The 19,113-nt window shown below is 49.7% G+C and overlaps 1 protein-coding gene across 1 annotated transcript in view; it reads right to left on the reverse strand.

Moving 5' to 3' along the window:
• The window catches only part of CYP20A1 (cytochrome P450 family 20 subfamily A member 1), a 72,989-nt gene that overhangs the window by 45,396 nt on the left and 8,480 nt on the right, over window positions 1–19,113 (reverse strand). Inside the window, exon 2 of the mRNA XM_088465839.1 lies at window positions 852–901. Within this exon, the coding sequence (XP_088321965.1) occupies window positions 852–901 (50 nt within the window). The remainder of the gene's footprint in view (window positions 1–851; window positions 902–19,113) is intronic.

Here is a 19,113-nt window from a genome sequence, read left to right on the forward strand (position 1 = left end):
TGTGTAGCTGTCATGGTGACCAGCACCTGTCTGTGTAGCTGTCATGGTGACCAGCACCTGTCTGTGTAGCTGTCATGGTGACCAGCACCTGTCTGTGTAGCTGTCATGGTGACCAGCACCTGTCTGTGTAGCTGTCATGGTGACCAGCACCTGTCTGTGTAGCTGTCATGGTGACCAGCACCTGCCTGTGTAGCTGTCATGGTGACCAGCACCTGTCTGTGTAGCTGTCATGGTGACCAGCACCTATATGTGTAGCTGTCATGGTAACCAGCACCTATATGTGTAGCTGTCATGGTGACCAGCACCTATATGTGTAGCTGTCATGGTGACCAGCACCTATCTGTGTAGCTGTAATGATAACCTAGTAACCAGCACCTGTCTGTGTAGCTGTAATGGTAACCAGCACCTGTCTGTGTAGCTGTAATGGCAACCAGCACCTATATGTGTAGCTGTCATGGTTACCAGCACCTATCTGTGTAGCTGTAATGAAAACCAGCACCTATCTGTGTAGCTGTCATGGTAACCAGCACCTATGTGTGTAGCTGTCATGGTTACCAACACCTATCTGTGTAGCTGTAATGATAACCAGCACCTATCTGTGTAGCTGTCATGGTAACCAGCACCTATCTGTGTAGCTGTCATGGTAACCAGCACCTATATGTGTAGTTGTAATGGTAACAAGCACCTCGGCTTGCCGACTGCTACCCGACTCTGTGACCTTCCTCTGTCGCTGCACATCTGCCGATCCCTACACTGACTCCCTGATCCCTACACAATCTATCCTCACCTACAGCGGTCACATGTGTAATGTTCTCTGTGCTAATAATCACCACTGATATGAGATTACTCACTTCTCCTCTGTAGGGGTAAGTCCGGGGATCCCACATGCCTGCCTGGAAGACTAAAGTGGTATAAAAAAAATATTAAAAAAAAAGTTATATGTTAGAATATATGCAAAATACACCTAACGTTACCAAAACAAAATACCTACAGTAAATTGCTGTTAGGGGAACTGTGATAATAAGCAAGTGAGGAACATTGGCAACATAGAAATGTAATTAAATCGAAGCAAACATCAGCAAATATTTGGCAGCAATTAGCGGCTCCTACGTGAACACAATAATGAGCTCAGCCCAACAAATGCCGGTTCCAACAGGTCGTCATTAGAATCAGTGACAAAATACACATTTCATGGAAATTTTAATCTTTAAAAAGTTCTCATATATCTTCATTTCCCAATATACTGTATACAGCCATGGCCAAAAGCTTTGAGAATGACAAGTATTGGTTATCACGAAGTTTGCTGCGTCAGTGTTATTAGACCTTTTTGTCAGATGTTACTATGGTATACTGAGGTAACACTACAGCATTACATAAGTGTCAGATGTTACTATGATATACTGAGGTAACATTACAGCATAACATAAGTGTCAGATGTTACTATGGTATACTGAGGTAACACTACAGCATTACATAAGTGTCAGATGTTACTATGGTATACTGAGGTAACACTACAGCATTACATAAGTGTCAGATGTTACTATGGTATACTGAGGTAACATTACAGCATAACATAAGTGTCAGATGTTACTATGGTATACTGAGGTAACACTACAGCATTACATAAGTGTCAGATGTTACTATGGTATACTGAGGTAGCATTACAGCATTACACAAGTGTCAGATGTTACTATGGTATACTGAGGTAACATTACAGCATGACATAAGTGTCAGATGTTACAATGGTATACTGAGGTAACATTACAGCATGACGTAAGTGTCAGATGTTACTATGGTATACTGAGGTAACACTACAGCATTACATAAGTGTCAGAGGCTTTTATTGACCATTACATCAAGTTTATGCAGAGAGTGAATATTTGCAGTGTGACCCTTCTTTTTCAAGACCTCTGCAATTCGCCCTGGCAGCTGTCACTCACCTTCTGGGCCACATACTGACTGATGGCCGCCCACTCTTGCCTAATCAGTGCTTGGAGCGTGTCAGAATTTGTGGGTTTTTATTTGTCCATCCGCCTCTTGAGGATTGACCACAAGTTCTCAATGGGATTAATGTCTGGGGAGTTTCCTGGCCGCGGACCCAAAATTTTGATATTTTGTTCCACAAGCCACTTAGTTATCACTTTTGCCTTATGGCAAGGTGCTCCATCATGCTGGAAAAGACATTGTTCCTCACCAAACTGTTCTTGGATGGTTGGGAGAAGTTGCTCTTGGAGGATGTGTTGGTACCATTCTTTATTCATGGCTGTGTTCTTAAGCAACATTGTGAGGGAGCCCACACCCTTGGCTGAGAAGCAACCCCACACATGAGGGTCTCAGGATGCCTTACTGTTGGCATGACACAGGACTGATGGTAGCGCTCACCTTTCCTTCTCCGGACAAACGTTTTTCCAGATGCCCCAAACAATCTGAAAGGGGATTCATCAGAGAAATTAACTTGGCCCTAGTCCTCAGCAGTCCAATCCCTGTACCTTTTGCAGAATATCAATCTGTCCCTGATGTTTCTCTTGGAGAAGTGGCTTCTTTGCTGCCCTTCTTGACACCAAGCCATCCTCCAAAAGTCTTCACCTCACTGTGCGTGAAGATGCACTCACACCTGCCTGCTGCCATTGCTGAGCGAGCTCTGCACTGGTGGTGCCCCGATTCCGCAGCTGAATCAACTTTAGGAGACGGTCCTGGTGCTTCCTGGACATTCTTGGGCGCCCTGAAGCCTTCTTCACAACTATTGAACCTCTCTCCTTGAAGTTCTTGATGATCCGATAAATGGTTGATTTAGGCGCAATCTTACTAGCAGCAATATCCTTGCCTGTGAAGCCCTTTTTGTGCATAGCAATGATGACTGCACGTGTTTCCTTGCAGGTAACCATGGTTAACAGAGGAAGAACAATGATTTCAAACACCACCCTCCTTTTAAAGCTTCCAGTCTGTTATTCTAACTCAATCAGCATGACAGAGTGATATCCAGCCTTCTCGTCAACACTCTCACCTGTGTTAACGAGAGAATCACTGACATGAATGTCAGATGGTCCTTTTGTGGCAGGGCTGAAATGCAGTAGAAATTTTGTTTTTGGGATTAAGGCCCTCATTCAGAGCCGTATGCTCTGAGCAGAGCGCACGCTCTGAATGAGGGCCGGCCTCCATGAAAATGGAGCGTCCTCCTGGACGCACGTATAGCTGTGGGTCACCACCCACAGGCTATACGAGCGTGCAGTTTGATGGCCGCGATGGTCTTGACCATCACGACCATCGAAACTGCGAACCGAAGCCTGCGGTTGAGGTTTTCAACCGCAAGCTCCGGAGTGATTTTGGCTCTATCAGAGCCAAAATCACACCCACTGACATCACTAGTGATGTCAGTGGGCCGGCTTCTGACGGGAGGCGTTCCCGTGGGAACGCCCCCGACAGGGAGGCACGCCCCCGGCACGCCTACCAAAGGGGGCGTGCTGTCAATCAACATCGACAGCACGCCCCCTTTGATCAGACACAACGAGCGAAGGACTTTCCTTCGCTCGTCGCGTCTGGCGCATGCGCACGACGGAGCTCCCTCCGTCGTGCGCATGCTCAGTCCAGAACATCGACCCACTTGCGAGCGGACAGCCGCTCGCGAGTGGGTCTGAATCAGGCCCTAAGTTCATTGTCATGGACTTTGCAATTAATTGCAATTCATCTGATCACTCTTCATGACATTCTGGAGTATATGCAAATTGCCATCATAAAAACATTGAAGCAGCAAACTTTGTGACAACCAATACTTGTGTCATTCTCAAAACTTTTGGCTATGACTGTATATACATAGTTTTATTTTTTCATATTAAACAGATCATGATCTCTCTGTACAGCACAAATATCACACAACCTGCAACACACAGCACAGATTTGAGTTGAGGGGTAATGAGGGGAGTGGGGCAGTGTGTGTATATAACAGTTACATATTGGGGGTGAGGTGTAATGAGAGGAGTGGGGCAGTGTGTGTGTATATAACAGTTACATATTGGGGGTGAGGTGTAATGAGGGGAGTGGGGCAGTGTGTGTGTGTATAACAGTTACATATTGGGGGTGAGGTGTAATGAGGGGGAGTGGGGCAGTGTGTGTGTATATAACAGTTACATATTGGGGGTGAGGTGTAATGAGGGGAGTGGGGCAGTGTGTATATATAACAGTTACATATTGGGGGTGAGGTGTAATGAGGGGAGTGGGGCAGTGTGTGTATATAACAGTTACATATTGGGGGTGAGGTGTAATGAGGGGAGTGGGGCAGTGTGTGTATATAACAGTTACATATTGGGGGTGAGGTGTAATGAGGGGGAGTGGGGCAGTGTGTGTATATAACAGTTACATATTGGGGGTGAGGTGTAATGAGAGGAGTGGGGCAGTGTGTGTGTATATAACAGTTACATATTGGGGGTGAGGTGTAATGAGGGGGAGTGGGGCAGTGTGTGTATATAACAGTTACATATTGGGGGTGAGGTGTAGTGAGGGGAGTGGGGCAGTGTGTGTATATAACAGTTACATATTGGGGGTGAGGTGTAATGAGGGGAGTGGGGCAGTGTGTGTGTATATAACAGTTACATATTGGGGGTGAGGTGTAATGAGAGGAGTGGGGCAGTGTGTGTGTATATAACAGTTACATATTGGGGGTGAGGTGTAATGAGGGGAGTGGGGCAGTGTGTGTGTATATAACAGTTACATATTGGGGGTGAGGTGTAATGAGGGGAGTGGGGCAGTGTGTGTATATAACAGTTACATATTGGGGGTGAGGTGTAATGAGGGGAGTGGGGCAGTGTGTGTATATAACAGTTACATATTGGGGGTGAGGTGTAATGAGGGGAGTGGGGCAGTGTGTGTGTATATAACAGTTACATACTGGGGGTGAGGTGTAATGAGGGGAGTGGGGCAGTGTGTGTATATAACAGTTACATATTGGGTGTGAGGTGTAATGAGGGGAGTGGGGCAGTGTGTGTATATAACAGTTACATATTGGGGGTGAGGTGTAATGAGGGGAGTGGGGCAGTGTGTGTATATAACAGTTACATATTGGGGGTGAGGTGTAATGAGGGGAGTGGGGCAGTGTGTGTATATAACAGTTACATATTGGGGGTGAGGTGTAATGAGAGGAGTGGGGCAGTGTGTGTATATAACAGTTACATATTGGGGGTGAGGTGTAATGAGGGGAGTGGGGCAGTGTGTGTATATAACAGTTACATATTGGGGGTGAGGTGTAATGAGGGGAGTTGGGCAGTGTGTGTGTATATAACAGTTACATATTGGGTGTGAGGTGTAATGAGGGGAGTGGGGCAGTGTGTGTATATAACAGTTACATATTGGGGGTGAGGTGTAATGAGGGGAGTGGGGCAGTGTGTGTATATAACAGTTACATATTGGGGGTGAGGTGTAATGAGGGGAGTGGGGCAGTGTGTGTATATAACAGTTACATATTGGGGGTGAGGTGTAATGAGAGGAGTGGGGCAGTGTGTGTGTATATAACAGTTACATATTGGGGGTGAGGAGTAATGAGGGGAGTGGGGCAGTGTGTGTGTATATAACAGTTACATATTGGGGGTGAGGTGTAATGAGGGGAGTGGGGCAGTGTGTGTGTATATAACAGTTACATATTGGGGGTGAGGTGTAATGAGGGGAGTGGGGCAGTGTGTGTATATATAACAGTTACATATTGGGGGTGAGGTGTAATGAGGGGAGTGGGGCAGTGTGTGTATATAACAGTTACATATTGGGGGTGAGGTGTAATGAGGGGAGTGGGGCAGTGTGTGTGTATATAACAGTTACATATTGGGGGTGAGGGGTAATGAGGGGAGTGGGGCAGTGTGTGTATATAACAGTTACATATTGGGGGTGAGGTGTAATGAGGGGAGTGGGGCAGTGTGTGTGTATAACAGTTACATATTGGGGGTGAGGTGTAATGAGGGGAGTGGGGCAGTGTGTGTGTATATAACAGTTACATATTGGGGGTGAGGTGTAATGAGGGGGAGTGGGGCAGTGTGTGTGTATATAACAGTTACATATTGGGGGTGAGGTGTAATGAGGGGAGTGGGGCAGTGTGTGTATATAACAGTTACATATTGGGGGTGAGGTGTAATGAGGGGAGTGGGGCAGTGTGTGTATAACAGTTACATATTGGGGGTGAGGTGTAATGAGGGGAGTGGGGCAGTGTGTGTATATAACAGTTACATATTGGGTGTGAGGTGTAATGAGGGGAGTGGGGCAGTGTGTGTATATAACAGTTACATATTGGGGGTGAGGTGTAATGAGGGGAGTGGGGCAGTGTGTGTATATAACAGTTACATATTGGGGGTGAGGTGTAATGAGGGGAGTGGGGCAGTGTGTGTATATAACAGTTACATATTGGGGGTGAGGGGTAATGAGGGGAGTGGGGCAGTGTGTATATAACAGTTACATATTGGGGGTGAGGTGTAATGAGGGGAGTGGGGCAGTGTGTGTATATAACAGTTACATATTGGGGGTGAGGTGTAATGAGGGGAGTGGGCAGTGTGTGTGTGTATAACAGTTACATATTGGGGGTGAGGTGTAATGAGGGGAGTGGGCAGTGTGTGTGTGTATAACAGTTACATATTGGGGTGAGGTGTAATGAGGGGAGTGGGGCAGTGTGTGTGTATATAACAGTTACATATTGGGGGTGAGGTGTAATGAGGGGAGTGGGGCAGTGTGTGTGTATATAACAGTTACATATTGGGGGTGAGGTGTAATGAGAGGAGTGGGGCAGTGTGTGTGTATATAACAGTTACATATTGGGGGTGAGGTGTAATGAGGGGAGTGGGGCAGTGTGTGTGTATATAACAGTTACATATTGGGGGTGAGGTGTAATGAGGGGAGTGGGGCAGTGTGTGTATATAACAGTTACATATTGGGGGTGAGGTGTAGTGAGGGGAGTGGGGCAGTGTGTGTATATAACAGTTACATATTGGGGGTGAGGTGTAATGAGGGGAGTGGGGCAGTGTGTGTGTATATAACAGTTACATATTGGGGGTGAGGTGTAATGAGGGGAGTGGGGCAGTGTGTGTATATAACAGTTACATATTGGGGGTGAGGTGTAATGAGGGGAGTGGGGCAGTGTGTGTGTATATAACAGTTACATATTGGGTGTGAGGTGTAATGAGGGGAGTGGGGCAGTGTGTGTATATAACAGTTACATATTGGGGGTGAGGTGTAATGAGGGGAGTGGGGCAGTGTGTGTATATAACAGTTACATATTGGGGGTGAGGTGTAATGAGGGGAGTGGGGCAGTGTGTGTATATAACAGTTACATATTGGGGGTGAGGTGTAATGAGGGGAGTGGGGCAGTGTGTGTGTGTATAACAGTTACATATTGGGGGTGAGGTGTAATGAGGGGAGTGGGGCAGTGTGTGTGTATAACAGTTACATATTGGGGGTGAGGTGTAATGAGGGGGAGTGGGGCAGTGTGTGTGTATATAACAGTTACATATTGGGGGTGAGGTGTAATGAGGGGAGTGGGGCAGTGTGTGTATATAACAGTTACATATTGGGGGTGAGGTGTAATGAGGGGAGTGGGGCAGTGTGTGTATATAACAGTTACATATTGGGGGTGAGGTGTAATGAGGGGAGTGGGGCAGTGTGTGTGTATATAACAGTTACATATTGGGGGTGAGGTGTAATGAGAGGAGTGGGGCAGTGTGTGTGTATATAACAGTTACATATTGGGGGTGAGGTGTAATGAGGGGAGTGGGGCAGTGTGTGTGTATATAACAGTTACATATTGGGGGTGAGGTGTAATGAGAGGAGTGGGGCAGTGTGTGTATATAACAGTTACATATTGGGGGTGAGGTGTAATGAGAGGAGTGGGGCAGTGTGTGTATATAACAGTTACATATTGGGGGTGAGGTGTAATGAGGGGAGTGGGGCAGTGTGTGTGTATATAACAGTTACATATTGGGGGTGAGGTGTAATGAGGGGAGTGGGGCAGTGTGTGTGTATATAACAGTTACATATTGGGGGTGAGGTGTAATGAGGGGAGTGGGGCAGTGTGTGTATATAACAGTTACATATTGGGTGTGAGGTGTAATGAGGGGAGTGGGGCAGTGTGTGTATATAACAGTTACATATTGGGGGTGAGGTGTAATGAGGGGAGTGGGGCAGTGTGTGTATATAACAGTTACATATTGGGGGTGAGGTGTAATGAGAGGAGTGGGGCAGTGTGTGTATATAACAGTTACATATTGGGGGTGAGGTGTAATGAGGGGAGTGGGGCAGTGTGTGTGTATATAACAGTTACATATTGGGTGTGAGGTGTAATGAGGGGAGTGGGGCAGTGTGTGTATATAACAGTTACATATTGGGGGTGAGGTGTAATGAGGGGAGTGGGGCAGTGTGTGTATATAACAGTTACATATTGGGGGTGAGGTGTAATGAGAGGAGTGGGGCAGTGTGTGTGTATATAACAGTTACATATTGGGGGTGAGGTGTAATGAGGGGAGTGGGGCAGTGTGTGTATATAACAGTTACATATTGGGGGTGAGGTGTAATGAGAGGAGTGGGGCAGTGTGTGTGTATATAACAGTTACATATTGGGGGTGAGGTGTAATGAGGGGAGTGGGGCAGTGTGTGTGTATATAACAGTTACATATTGGGGGTGAGGTGTAATGAGGGGAGTGGGGCAGTGTGTGTATATAACAGTTACATATTGGGGGTGAGGTGTAATGAGGGGAGTGGGGCAGTGTGTGTGTATATAACAGTTACATATTGGGGTGAGGTGTAATGAGGGGAGTGGGGCAGTGTGTGTATATAACAGTTACATATTGGGGGTGAGGTGTAATGAGGGGAGTGGGGCAGTGTGTGTATATAACAGTTACATATTGGGGGTGAGGTGTAATGAGGGGAGTGGGGCAGTGTGTGTATATAACAGTTACATATTGGGGGTGAGGTGTAATGAGGGGAGTGGGGCAGTGTGTATATATAACAGTTACATATTGGGGGTGAGGTGTAATGAGGGGAGTGGGGCAGTGTGTGTGTATATAACAGTTACATATTGGGGTGAGGTGTAATGAGGGGAGTGGGGCAGTGTGTGTATATAACAGTTACATATTGGGGGTGAGGTGTAATGAGAGGAGTGGGGCAGTGTGTATATAACAGTTACATATTGGGGGTGAGGTGTAATGAGGGGAGTGGGGCAGTGTGTGTGTATATAACAGTTACATATTGGGGGTGAGGAGTAATGAGAGGAGTGGGGCAGTGTGTGTGTATATAACAGTTACATATTGGGTGTGAGGTGTAATGAGGGGAGTGGGGCAGTGTGTGTATATAACAGTTACATATTGGGGGTGAGGTGTAATGAGGGGAGTGGGGCAGTGTGTGTATATAACAGTTACATATTGGGGGTGAGGTGTAATGAGGGGAGTGGGGCAGTGTGTATATATAACAGTTACATATTGGGGGTGAGGTGTAATGAGGGGAGTGGGGCAGTGTGTGTGTATATAACAGTTACATATTGGGGGTGAGGTGTAGTGAGGGGAGTGGGGCAGTGTGTGTATATAACAGTTACATATTGGGGGTGAGGTGTAATGAGGGGAGTGGGGCAGTGTGTGTGTATATAACAGTTACATATTGGGGGTGAGGTGTAATGAGGGGAGTGGGGCAGTGTGTGTGTATATAACAGTTACATATTGGGGGTGAGGTGTAATGAGGGGGAGTGGGGCAGTGTGTGTGTATATAACAGTTACATATTGGGGGTGAGGTGTAATGAGGGGAGTGGGGCAGTGTGTGTATATAACAGTTACATATTGGGTGTGAGGTGTAATGAGGGGAGTGGGGCAGTGTGTGTATATAACAGTTACATATTGGGGGTGAGGTGTAATGAGGGGAGTGGGGCAGTGTGTGTATATAACAGTTACATATTGGGGGTGAGGTGTAATGAGGGGAGTGGGGCAGTGTGTGTATATAACAGTTACATATTGGGGGTGAGGTGTAATGAGGGGAGTGGGGCAGTGTGTGTGTGTATAACAGTTACATATTGGGGTGAGGTGTAATGAGGGGAGTGGGGCAGTGTGTGTGTATATAACAGTTACATATTGGGGGTGAGGTGTAATGAGGGGAGTGGGGCAGTGTGTGTATATAACAGTTACATATTGGGGGTGAGGTGTAATGAGGGGGAGTTGGGCAGTGTGTGTATATAACAGTTACATATTGGGGGTGAGGTGTAATGAGGGGAGTGGGGCAGTGTGTGTGTATATAACAGTTACATATTGGGGGTGAGGTGTAATGAGGGGAGTGGGGCAGTGTGTGTGTATATAACAGTTACATATTGGGGGTGAGGTGTAATGAGGGGAGTGGGGCAGTGTGTGTGTATATAATAGTTACATATTGGGGGTGAGGTGTAATGAGGGGAGTGGGGCAGTGTGTGTGTGTATATAACAGTTACATATTGGGGGTGAGGAGTAATGAGGGGGAGTTGGGCAGTGTGTGTATATAACAGTTACATATTGGGGGTGAGGTGTAATGAGGGGAGTGGGGCAGTGTGTGTGTATATAACAGTTACATATTGGGGGTGAGGTGTAATGAGGGGAGTGGGGCAGTGTGTGTGTATATAATAGTTACATATTGGGGGTGAGGTGTAATGAGGGGAGTGGGGCAGTGTGTGTATATAACAGTTACATATTGGGGGTGAGGAGTAATGAGGGGAGTGGGGCAGTGTGTGTGTGTATATAACAGTTACATATTGGGGGTGAGGAGTAATGAGGGGAGTGGGGCAGTGTGTGTGTATATAACAGTTACATATTGGGGGTGAGGTGTAATGAGGGGAGTGGGGCAGTGTGTGTGTATATAACAGTTACATATTGGGGGTGAGGTGTAATGAGGGGAGTGGGGCAGTGTGTGTATATATAACAGTTACATATTGGGGGTGAGGTGTAATGAGAGGAGTGGGGCAGTGTGTGTATATAACAGTTACATATTGGGGGTGAGGTGTAATGAGAGGAGTGGGGCAGTGTGTGTGTATATAACAGTTACATATTGGGGGTGAGGTGTAATGAGGGGAGTGGGGCAGTGTGTGTATATAACAGTTACATATTGGGGGTGAGGTGTAATGAGGGGAGTGGGGCAGTGTGTGTGTGTATAACAGTTACATATTGGGGGTGAGGTGTAATGAGGGGAGTGGGGCAGTGTGTGTGTATATAACAGTTACATATTGGGGGTGAGGTGTAATGAGGGGAGTGGGGCAGTGTGTGTATATAACAGTTACATATTGGGGGTGAGGTGTAATGAGGGGAGTGGGGCAGTGTGTGTGTGTATAACAGTTACATATTGGGGGTGAGGTGTAATGAGGGGAGTGGGCAGTGTGTGTGTGTATATAACAGATACATATTGGGGGTGAGGTGTAATGAGGGGGAGTTGGGCAGTGTGTGTGTATAACAAGAGATATGGTAAGAACTTACCTTTGTTATCTCTGTTTCTACGAAGTCCATAGGGTCCACAGGGTGACCTTGGGGTATAGCTGGATCCTGGATCCTCGGGCACCACGGAGTTAAAGCTTTTAGCTGCTCCCAGGATGCACTTGGGTCCAACCTCCCCTATACCCCGCCCCCGAGCCACAGGCACCTCAGTTGGTAAGCAGCCCAGGCCGGAGGAGGAGACGAAACAGAGAGAAGGAAGACTGGAACACACAAGAACCATACTCACAGAAATGGGAGACGGAAAACCGGTGACCAGTCACAGAGCCCATATGAAGCCAGGTGCGTCAGGGCGGGTGCCCTGTGGACCCTATGGACTTCGTAGAAACAGAGATAACAAAGGTAAGTTCTTACCATATCTCTTGTTTTCTACTTCAGGGTCCATAGGGGTCCACAGGGTGACCTTGGGGATGTCCCAAAGCAGTCCAACTAAGGGCGGGGACGCTCCTGTGCTGATAGGAGAACCCGGCGCCCAAAGGATGCATCCTGAGAGGCAAAGGTGTCAAACGCATAGAACCTCAAAAAGGTCTGAATGGAAGACCAGGTGGCCGCCTTACAGAGCTGAACAGCAGAGGCGCCACGGCTAGCAGCCCAAGAAGGGCCCACGGACCGAGTGGAATGAGCCTTAACAGAGGCTGGAACAGCTAAACCCTCCTGCATATAAGCCTCAATAATAACAGAACGAAGCCAACGGGCTAGAGTCTGTTTGTTGGCAGGCCAACCCCTCTTGTGAAAACCAAAGAGGATAAACAAAGAATCCGACTTCCTCACAGAACTAGTCCGGTCCACATAAACCTGGAGTGCCCTTACAACGTCTAAGGAAGTCTCCCCAGCCGAAAGATCAGGTGACTGAAAGGCTGGTACAACAATTTCCTGATTAATGTGGAACCTGGAAACCACCTTAGGCAGGAAATCAGGACGAGTGCGAAGCACCGCTCTGTCCTGATGAAAAATCAGAAAAGGGGGACGACAAGAAAGCGCCCCCAAATCTGAAACCCTCCTGGCAGAAGCAATTGCCAAGAGGAAAACAGTTTTAAAAGTTAGCCACTTGAGCTCCACTGACTCCAAGGGCTCAAAAGGAGGACCCTGTAAGGCCCTAAGAACCACCGCCAAATCCCACGGGGCCACAGGTGGCACAAAGGGAGGCTGGATTCTCAAAACACCCTGGAAAAAGGTGTGTACGTCCGGCATAGCAGCGATCCTGCGCTGGAACCACACCGACAGACCAGACACGTGTACCTTCAGTGAAGAAAGACGTAATCCTAAGTCCAAACCGGACTGAAGGAAAGCCAGAATACGCGAAACTCGGAACACCTGGGGATCATAGTTTCTGGCCTCGCACCACTGAAAGTAAGTGTGCCACACTCTGTGATAGATCCTCGCGGAAGTAGGCTTGCGCGCCCTCAGCATGGTGGTAATAACGGAGCTAGAAAAGCCCCGAGACCTCAGGACGGCTGTCTCAAGAGCCACGCCGTCAAAGATAGTCGACCCAGATCCGGGTGAAGACAGGGCCCCTGAGACAACAGGTCCCGCCGTTGAGGTAGGAGGTACGGAGCGTCGATGGACAGGCTCCGCAGATCGGAGTACCACGGCCTTCTGGGCCACGCTGGGGCCACCAGGATCAGTGTGCCTCCGTCCTGTTTGAACTTGCGCAGGACCCGAGGCAGCAGAGATATCGGAGGGAACAAGTAAGCCAGTTGAAACAGCCATTTCACCGACAGCGCGTCTATCAGACTTGCGCCTGCATCCCTTGTCCTTGACCCGTACACAGGCAGCTTGTGATTGTAACGGGACGCCATCAGGTCCAGCTCTGGCAGCCCCCACTTGTCCACGAGTAGTTGGAATACCTCTGGATGAAGCGACCATTCCCCGGGATGCACATCGTAACGGCTGAGGAAGTCTGCCTCCCAATTGAGGACTCCTGGGATGAAAGCTGCCGAGAGAGCTGGAAGATAGCGCTCCGCCCAAGCCAGGACGCGGGACACCTCCGACATCGCAGCTCGACTGCGAGTCCCTCCCTGGTGATTGATGTACGCCACCGTGGTGGCGTTGTCTGACTGCACCTGAACGGCCCTTCCGTGAAGAGCGGTGCCGGACGACTGCAGGGCTCTGTATACTGCCCGCAGTTCCAGGATGTTGATGGGAAGAATCGCTTCCTCCGCCGACCAACGACCCTGAAGTGACAAGGAGCCTGTCACCGCCCCCCAACCCCGGAGACTGGCATCTGTCGTGAGCAGAACCCATTCCGGGATCCAAAAGGGGCGCCCCTCCAGGAGATGCGCTGTCTGCAGCCACCAGGCTAGGGACAGACGCACCTCCGAGGACAACACCAGCATCTGAGAGCGGATCCTGTGTGGCAATCCGTTCCATTCTGAAAGAATCAGCCCCTGCAGGGGCCTGGAATGGAACTGGGCAAACTCCACCATGTCGAATGCCGACACCATGGACCCCAAAACTCTCATCGCTGAGTGCACCGACACTCTGCCACTGCTCAGACAACTGTGAATCCGCAGCTGTAAGGAGGAGACCTTCTCTGGAGTCAGAAAAATCCGTTGCTGACGAGAGTCCAGCAGGGCCCCCAAATGAACCATCCGTTGTGATGGGATGAGGGAGGATTTCTTCCAGTTGATCAACCAGCCGTGCGCCTGTAGACAAGCGACCGTCAGGTGGAGATGCTGGATCAGTACCTCCGGGGAGCTTGCCAGCAAGAGGAGGTCGTCTAGATACGGTAGCAACCGTATCCCCTGGCTCCGAAGGTGAGCCGCCATGACCGCCATCACCTTGGTAAATACCCTTGGTGCCGTGGAGAGACCAAAGGGTAGAGCCCTGAATTGGTAGTGGTTGTGGAGAATAGCAAACCGCAGAAACCTTTGGTGCGATGTTGCTATAGGCACATGGAGGTAGGCGTCCTGGATATCCAGGGAGACCATATAATCCCCCGGTTCCATCGCCAGTATGATGGAACGCAAAGTTTCCATCCTGAATTTGGGAACCCTGAGAAACCTGTTCAGGGACTTCAAATTGAGGATGGGGCGATGAGAGCCATTGGGTTTCTGCACCAGAAACAGCGTAGAGTAATACCCCATCCCACGTTGAGACTGTGGTACGGGTATAATGACCCCCGCCGTCAGCAAGGCCTCTATGGCTTCCTGAACCTGCAAGGCCTTGGTTTTGTCCTGAGAAGGACTTGTGCAAAAAAACTGGCAAGGCGGCCTGTGCCGAAAAGACAGGGCGTACCCCTGGGAGACCACTTCTCGCACCCAGGCATCCGTGGTGGTATTGTGCCAGCACTGGGCGAATTGAAGAAGTCGGCCTCCCACTCTGGGGTCCCCCAGAGGGAGGCCCGTCCCATCACGCAGAAGGCTTATCTTCTGGCTTGGAAGAAGGGCGCCTAGCACTCCAGGCTTGCTTCTTTGGCTTTGTGGCGGTCTTGGGTGCGGACTGCCTCGGGAAGGACTGACCCTTTGCCTTGCCCTGAACCCGAAAGGAACGAAACGCCGAGCTCCGGACCTTAGCAGGTGTAGTAGCTGAAGGGAGGAAGGCTGACTTGGATTTTGCCAGGGTATCTACTATTTTGTCCAGGTCCGGACCAAATAGTAATTCCCCATTAAAAGGTAAGGCCTCCAAGCCTTTCTTTGAATCCGCGTCTGCTCTCCAAGACCGCAACCACAAGGATCTACGAGCAGACACTGCTGCCGCCGAAACCCTAGAGGTCAACAGGCTAGCATCCAAAGATGCTTCTCCAATGTAGGAGGCGACATCTCTCATCTGTCCTAACAACGCCCCCTGGACGTCCGGAGATTCATCCGTAAACGTGTCCTCCAAGGCGTTGGCCCACCCCTCAATGGCCTTGGCCACCCAGGAGATGGCCATGGACGGCCGGGCTACAGCCCCTGAGAGAGAATAAATAGACTTTAGACAAGTCTCCACCTTCCTGTCCGTAGGATCCTTCAGCGAGGATATAGACGGCAATGGCAAAGTAGCACTCCTGATGAGGCGTGTTACATGGGAATCGACTGCAGGCGGAGTTTCCCATTTCTTACAATGCGCTTCCGGGAATGGATAATTGGACGCCAAGCGTTTCTGTGGCAGGAAACGCTTACTGGGCGTCTGCCAGGCCACCGCCATGTGATCAGTCAACTGATCAGACAAGGGGAACGCTGTAGAAGTAACCTTAGCTTTTTTAAAACTAGGATACCTTGACTTGGGAGCGGGTGCCTCATCCTCAATCAGAAGAATAGCCCGCACCGCCTTAACCAGAGCCCGCACATTGATGGAAGACTTAGTGTCTACCTCCTGGACTGAGGCATCTGAGGCTGAGTCATCCTGTACCTCACCATCATCCGAGAACCCCTCAGAATCCGAAAGATGCGCAGCCTGTGCCATGACTGAGCGTTTAGACGCCCTGGAGGGCACGTCACTGCGCAACATCGACTGAAAAGCCGAAGATGCTGCCGCCAAATCTTGGACAGTGTGGGAAAGCGCATCCACCCAGGGTGGAGGAGCTGTCACAGGAGCCTGAAACGGCACCACAGCCGGCTGTGCCACAGGGGTGGACTGAATATACATTGGCAACCCCGCATAGGGACCAACAGGCTGAGACCCCGGGGGAGTCTGCAATAATTGTGGGACACCCGGGGAATGGGGGATGGCAGGCTGGGGCAACGCCCTAGTAGGGGCGGCAGTCGGGACCGACAGACGGTCCGCGATGGACACCAGCACCTGGGAAAACATCGCCCATGGTGGCTCCTGCGAAATGGGAGGTTTAGACGTACCAGGGACCGCCTGGCACCGTCCGCACAGGCCGTCCTGTGACAAATCCTCCCTATCCACTCCTGCAGAACAGCGCCTGCAGGAGAACAATGCTGGAGCCCCGGAGTGCTCAATCTCCTCCTCAGACATGACTTAGGAAGAAAACGTGCGCACTCACCAGTGTGCTGAACAACAGCCCACAATATGGTACTGTGTAGCACACAACTGTATGTGACGGACCTCACAAATACGTGATCTATATAGGTGAGGTCAGTAGAAACACCCTTCCCCCGCACACCTGTAGGGCTTGTAGGAGAAGGAAAGGGATAGGTACAGGCTGACAGTAAGTAGAAAAAAGACACAGACAGGCAGCACTAGCAAAAGTCACATACCATGCAGGAAGATATACTCACTGCACCTTTCCACTACAATCAACCTCCCAGATTCAGTGTCTGGGAGGGCTATAGCGCTGTGTACACTGTCCTTCTGCAGGGGAGAGGTACACAGGGGGACCGGTCCGCGTGCTCCCTGAGAGTATCCACGCTGCCACAGAGAAAATGGCCGCTGGAGACCTCAGAGGAGGAGTGGCCGAGTATCTGCAGCTCAGCGACGCCAGACTCCGAGCTGAAAGGCGCGCTGAGCTGAGGGGAGGAGCCGCTAGACAGGGAAGGCTTCCTCCCCTGGCTAGCATATTAACCCCCGGGTTGCCGGCATCCCGCTTGCCGCGATATTAACCCTGGTGGTCTAGTGGTCTGGCGGGGTATGCCTCCGCTGGAGGGGGGGCCCGCCGCCACCGCTAGCGCCCACGGTCTGTCCCCTAGACCGGGGGCATGGGACTGCATTTGAAAGGAACCCGCGCACCGCCGCTAATCAGCGGTGCGCGGCTTACCTGATCTCCCCGGCGTCTTCCGGCAGCAGTCCCGGGGGAAACCAGAGTCCGGCTAGTACAGACTCTGGCTTCCCCCGCCGCGATCCCCAGTTCAGTGCTGGCGTCGCGGCGCCAGCAGGGAGAAGGAGCGGCAGCGTGGGCGTCTGTACAGACAGCCCAGCGCTGCTGCTCTAGAGAAAAAACTTATAGTAAAAAATAAATAAATTTAACTAAGTTCAATAAAAAATTAAAAGCTTTAGGGGGCTGCTCCTGCAGCCCACCCCGCAGGGTGACCCGACTCCGGCCGGGCACCATCTAAAACTGAGGTGCCTGTGGCTCGGGGGCGGGGTATAGGGGAGGTTGGACCCAAGTGCATCCTGGGAGCAGCTAAAAGCTTTAACTCCGTGGTGCCCGAGGATCCAGGATCCAGCTATACCCCAAGGTCACCCTGTGGACCCCTATGGACCCTGAAGTAGAAATAACAGTTACATATTGGGGGTGAGGTGTAATGAGGGGAGTGGGGCAGTGTGTATATATAACAGTTACATATTGGGGGTGAGGTGTAATGAGGGGAGTGGGGCAGTGTGTGTGTATATAACAGTTACATATTGGGGGTGAGGTGTAATGAGGGGAGTGGGGCAGTGTGTGTGTATATAACAGTTACATATTGGGGGTGAGGTGTAATGAGGGGGAGTGGGGCAGTGTGTGTGTATATAACAGTTACATATTGGGGGTGAGGTGTAATGAGGGGAGTGGGGCAGTGTGTGTATATAACAGTTACATATTGGGGGTGAGGTGTAATGAGAGGAGTGGGGCAGTGTGTGTATATATAACAGTTACATATTGGGGGTGAGGTGTAATGAGGGGAGTGGGGCAGTGTGTGTGTATATAACAGTTACATATTGGGGTGAGGTGTAATGAGGGGAGTGGGGCAGTGTGTGTATATAACAGTTACATATTGGGGGTGAGGTGTAATGAGGGGAGTGGGGCAGTGTGTGTATATATAACAGTTACATATTGGGGGTGAGGTGTAATGAGAGGAGTGGGGCAGTGTGTGTGTATATAACAGTTACATATTGGGGGTGAGGTGTAATGAGGGGAGTGGGGCAGTGTGTGTGTATAACAGTTACATATTGGGGGTGAGGTGTAATGAGGGGAGTGGGGCAGTGTGTGTGTATAACAGTTACATATTGGGGGTGAGGTGTAATGAGAGGAGTGGGGCAGTGTGTATATAACAGTTACATATTGGGGGTGAGGTGTAATGAGGGGGAGTGGGGCAGTGTGTGTGTATATAACAGTTACATATTGGGGGTGAGGTGTAATGAGGGGAGTGGGCAGTGTGTGTATATAACAGTTACATATTGGGGGTGAGGTGTAATGAGGGGAGTGGGGCAGTGTGTGTGTATAACAGTTACATATTGGGGGTGAGGTGTAATGAGGGGAGTGGGGCAGTGTGTGTGTATATAACAGTTACATATTGGGGGTGAGGTGTAATGAGGGGAGTGGGGCAGTGTGTGTGTATATAACAGTTACATATTGGGGGTGAGGTGTAATGAGGGGAGTGGGGCAGTGTGTATATAACAGTTACATATTGGGGGTGAGGTGTAATGAGGGGAGTGGGGCAGTGTGTGTGTATATAACAGTTACATATTGGGGGTGAGGTGTAATGAGAGGAGTGGGGCAGTGTGTGTGTATATAACAGTTACATATTGGGGGTGAGGTGTAATGAGAGGAGTGGGGCAGTGTGTGTATATAACAGTTACATATTGGGGGTGAGGTGTAATGAGGGGAGTGGGGCAGTGTGTGTGTATATAACAGTTACATATTGGGGGTGAGGTGTAATGAGGGGAGTGGGGCAGTGTGTGTGTATAACAGTTACATATTGGGGGTGAGGTGTAATGAGGGGAGTGGGGCAGTGTGTGTGTATATAACAGTTACATATTGGGGGTGAGGTGTAATGAGGGGAGTGGGGCAGTGTGTGTATAACAGTTACATATTGGGGGTGAGGTGTAATGAGGGGAGTGGGGCAGTGTGTGTATA

The sequence above is a fragment of the Taudactylus pleione genome, unplaced genomic scaffold, assembly GCF_031769625.1.
Source record: "Taudactylus pleione unplaced genomic scaffold, aTauple2 ptg002175l, whole genome shotgun sequence".
In the NCBI taxonomy this organism is placed as follows: domain Eukaryota; kingdom Metazoa; phylum Chordata; class Amphibia; order Anura; family Myobatrachidae; genus Taudactylus; species Taudactylus pleione.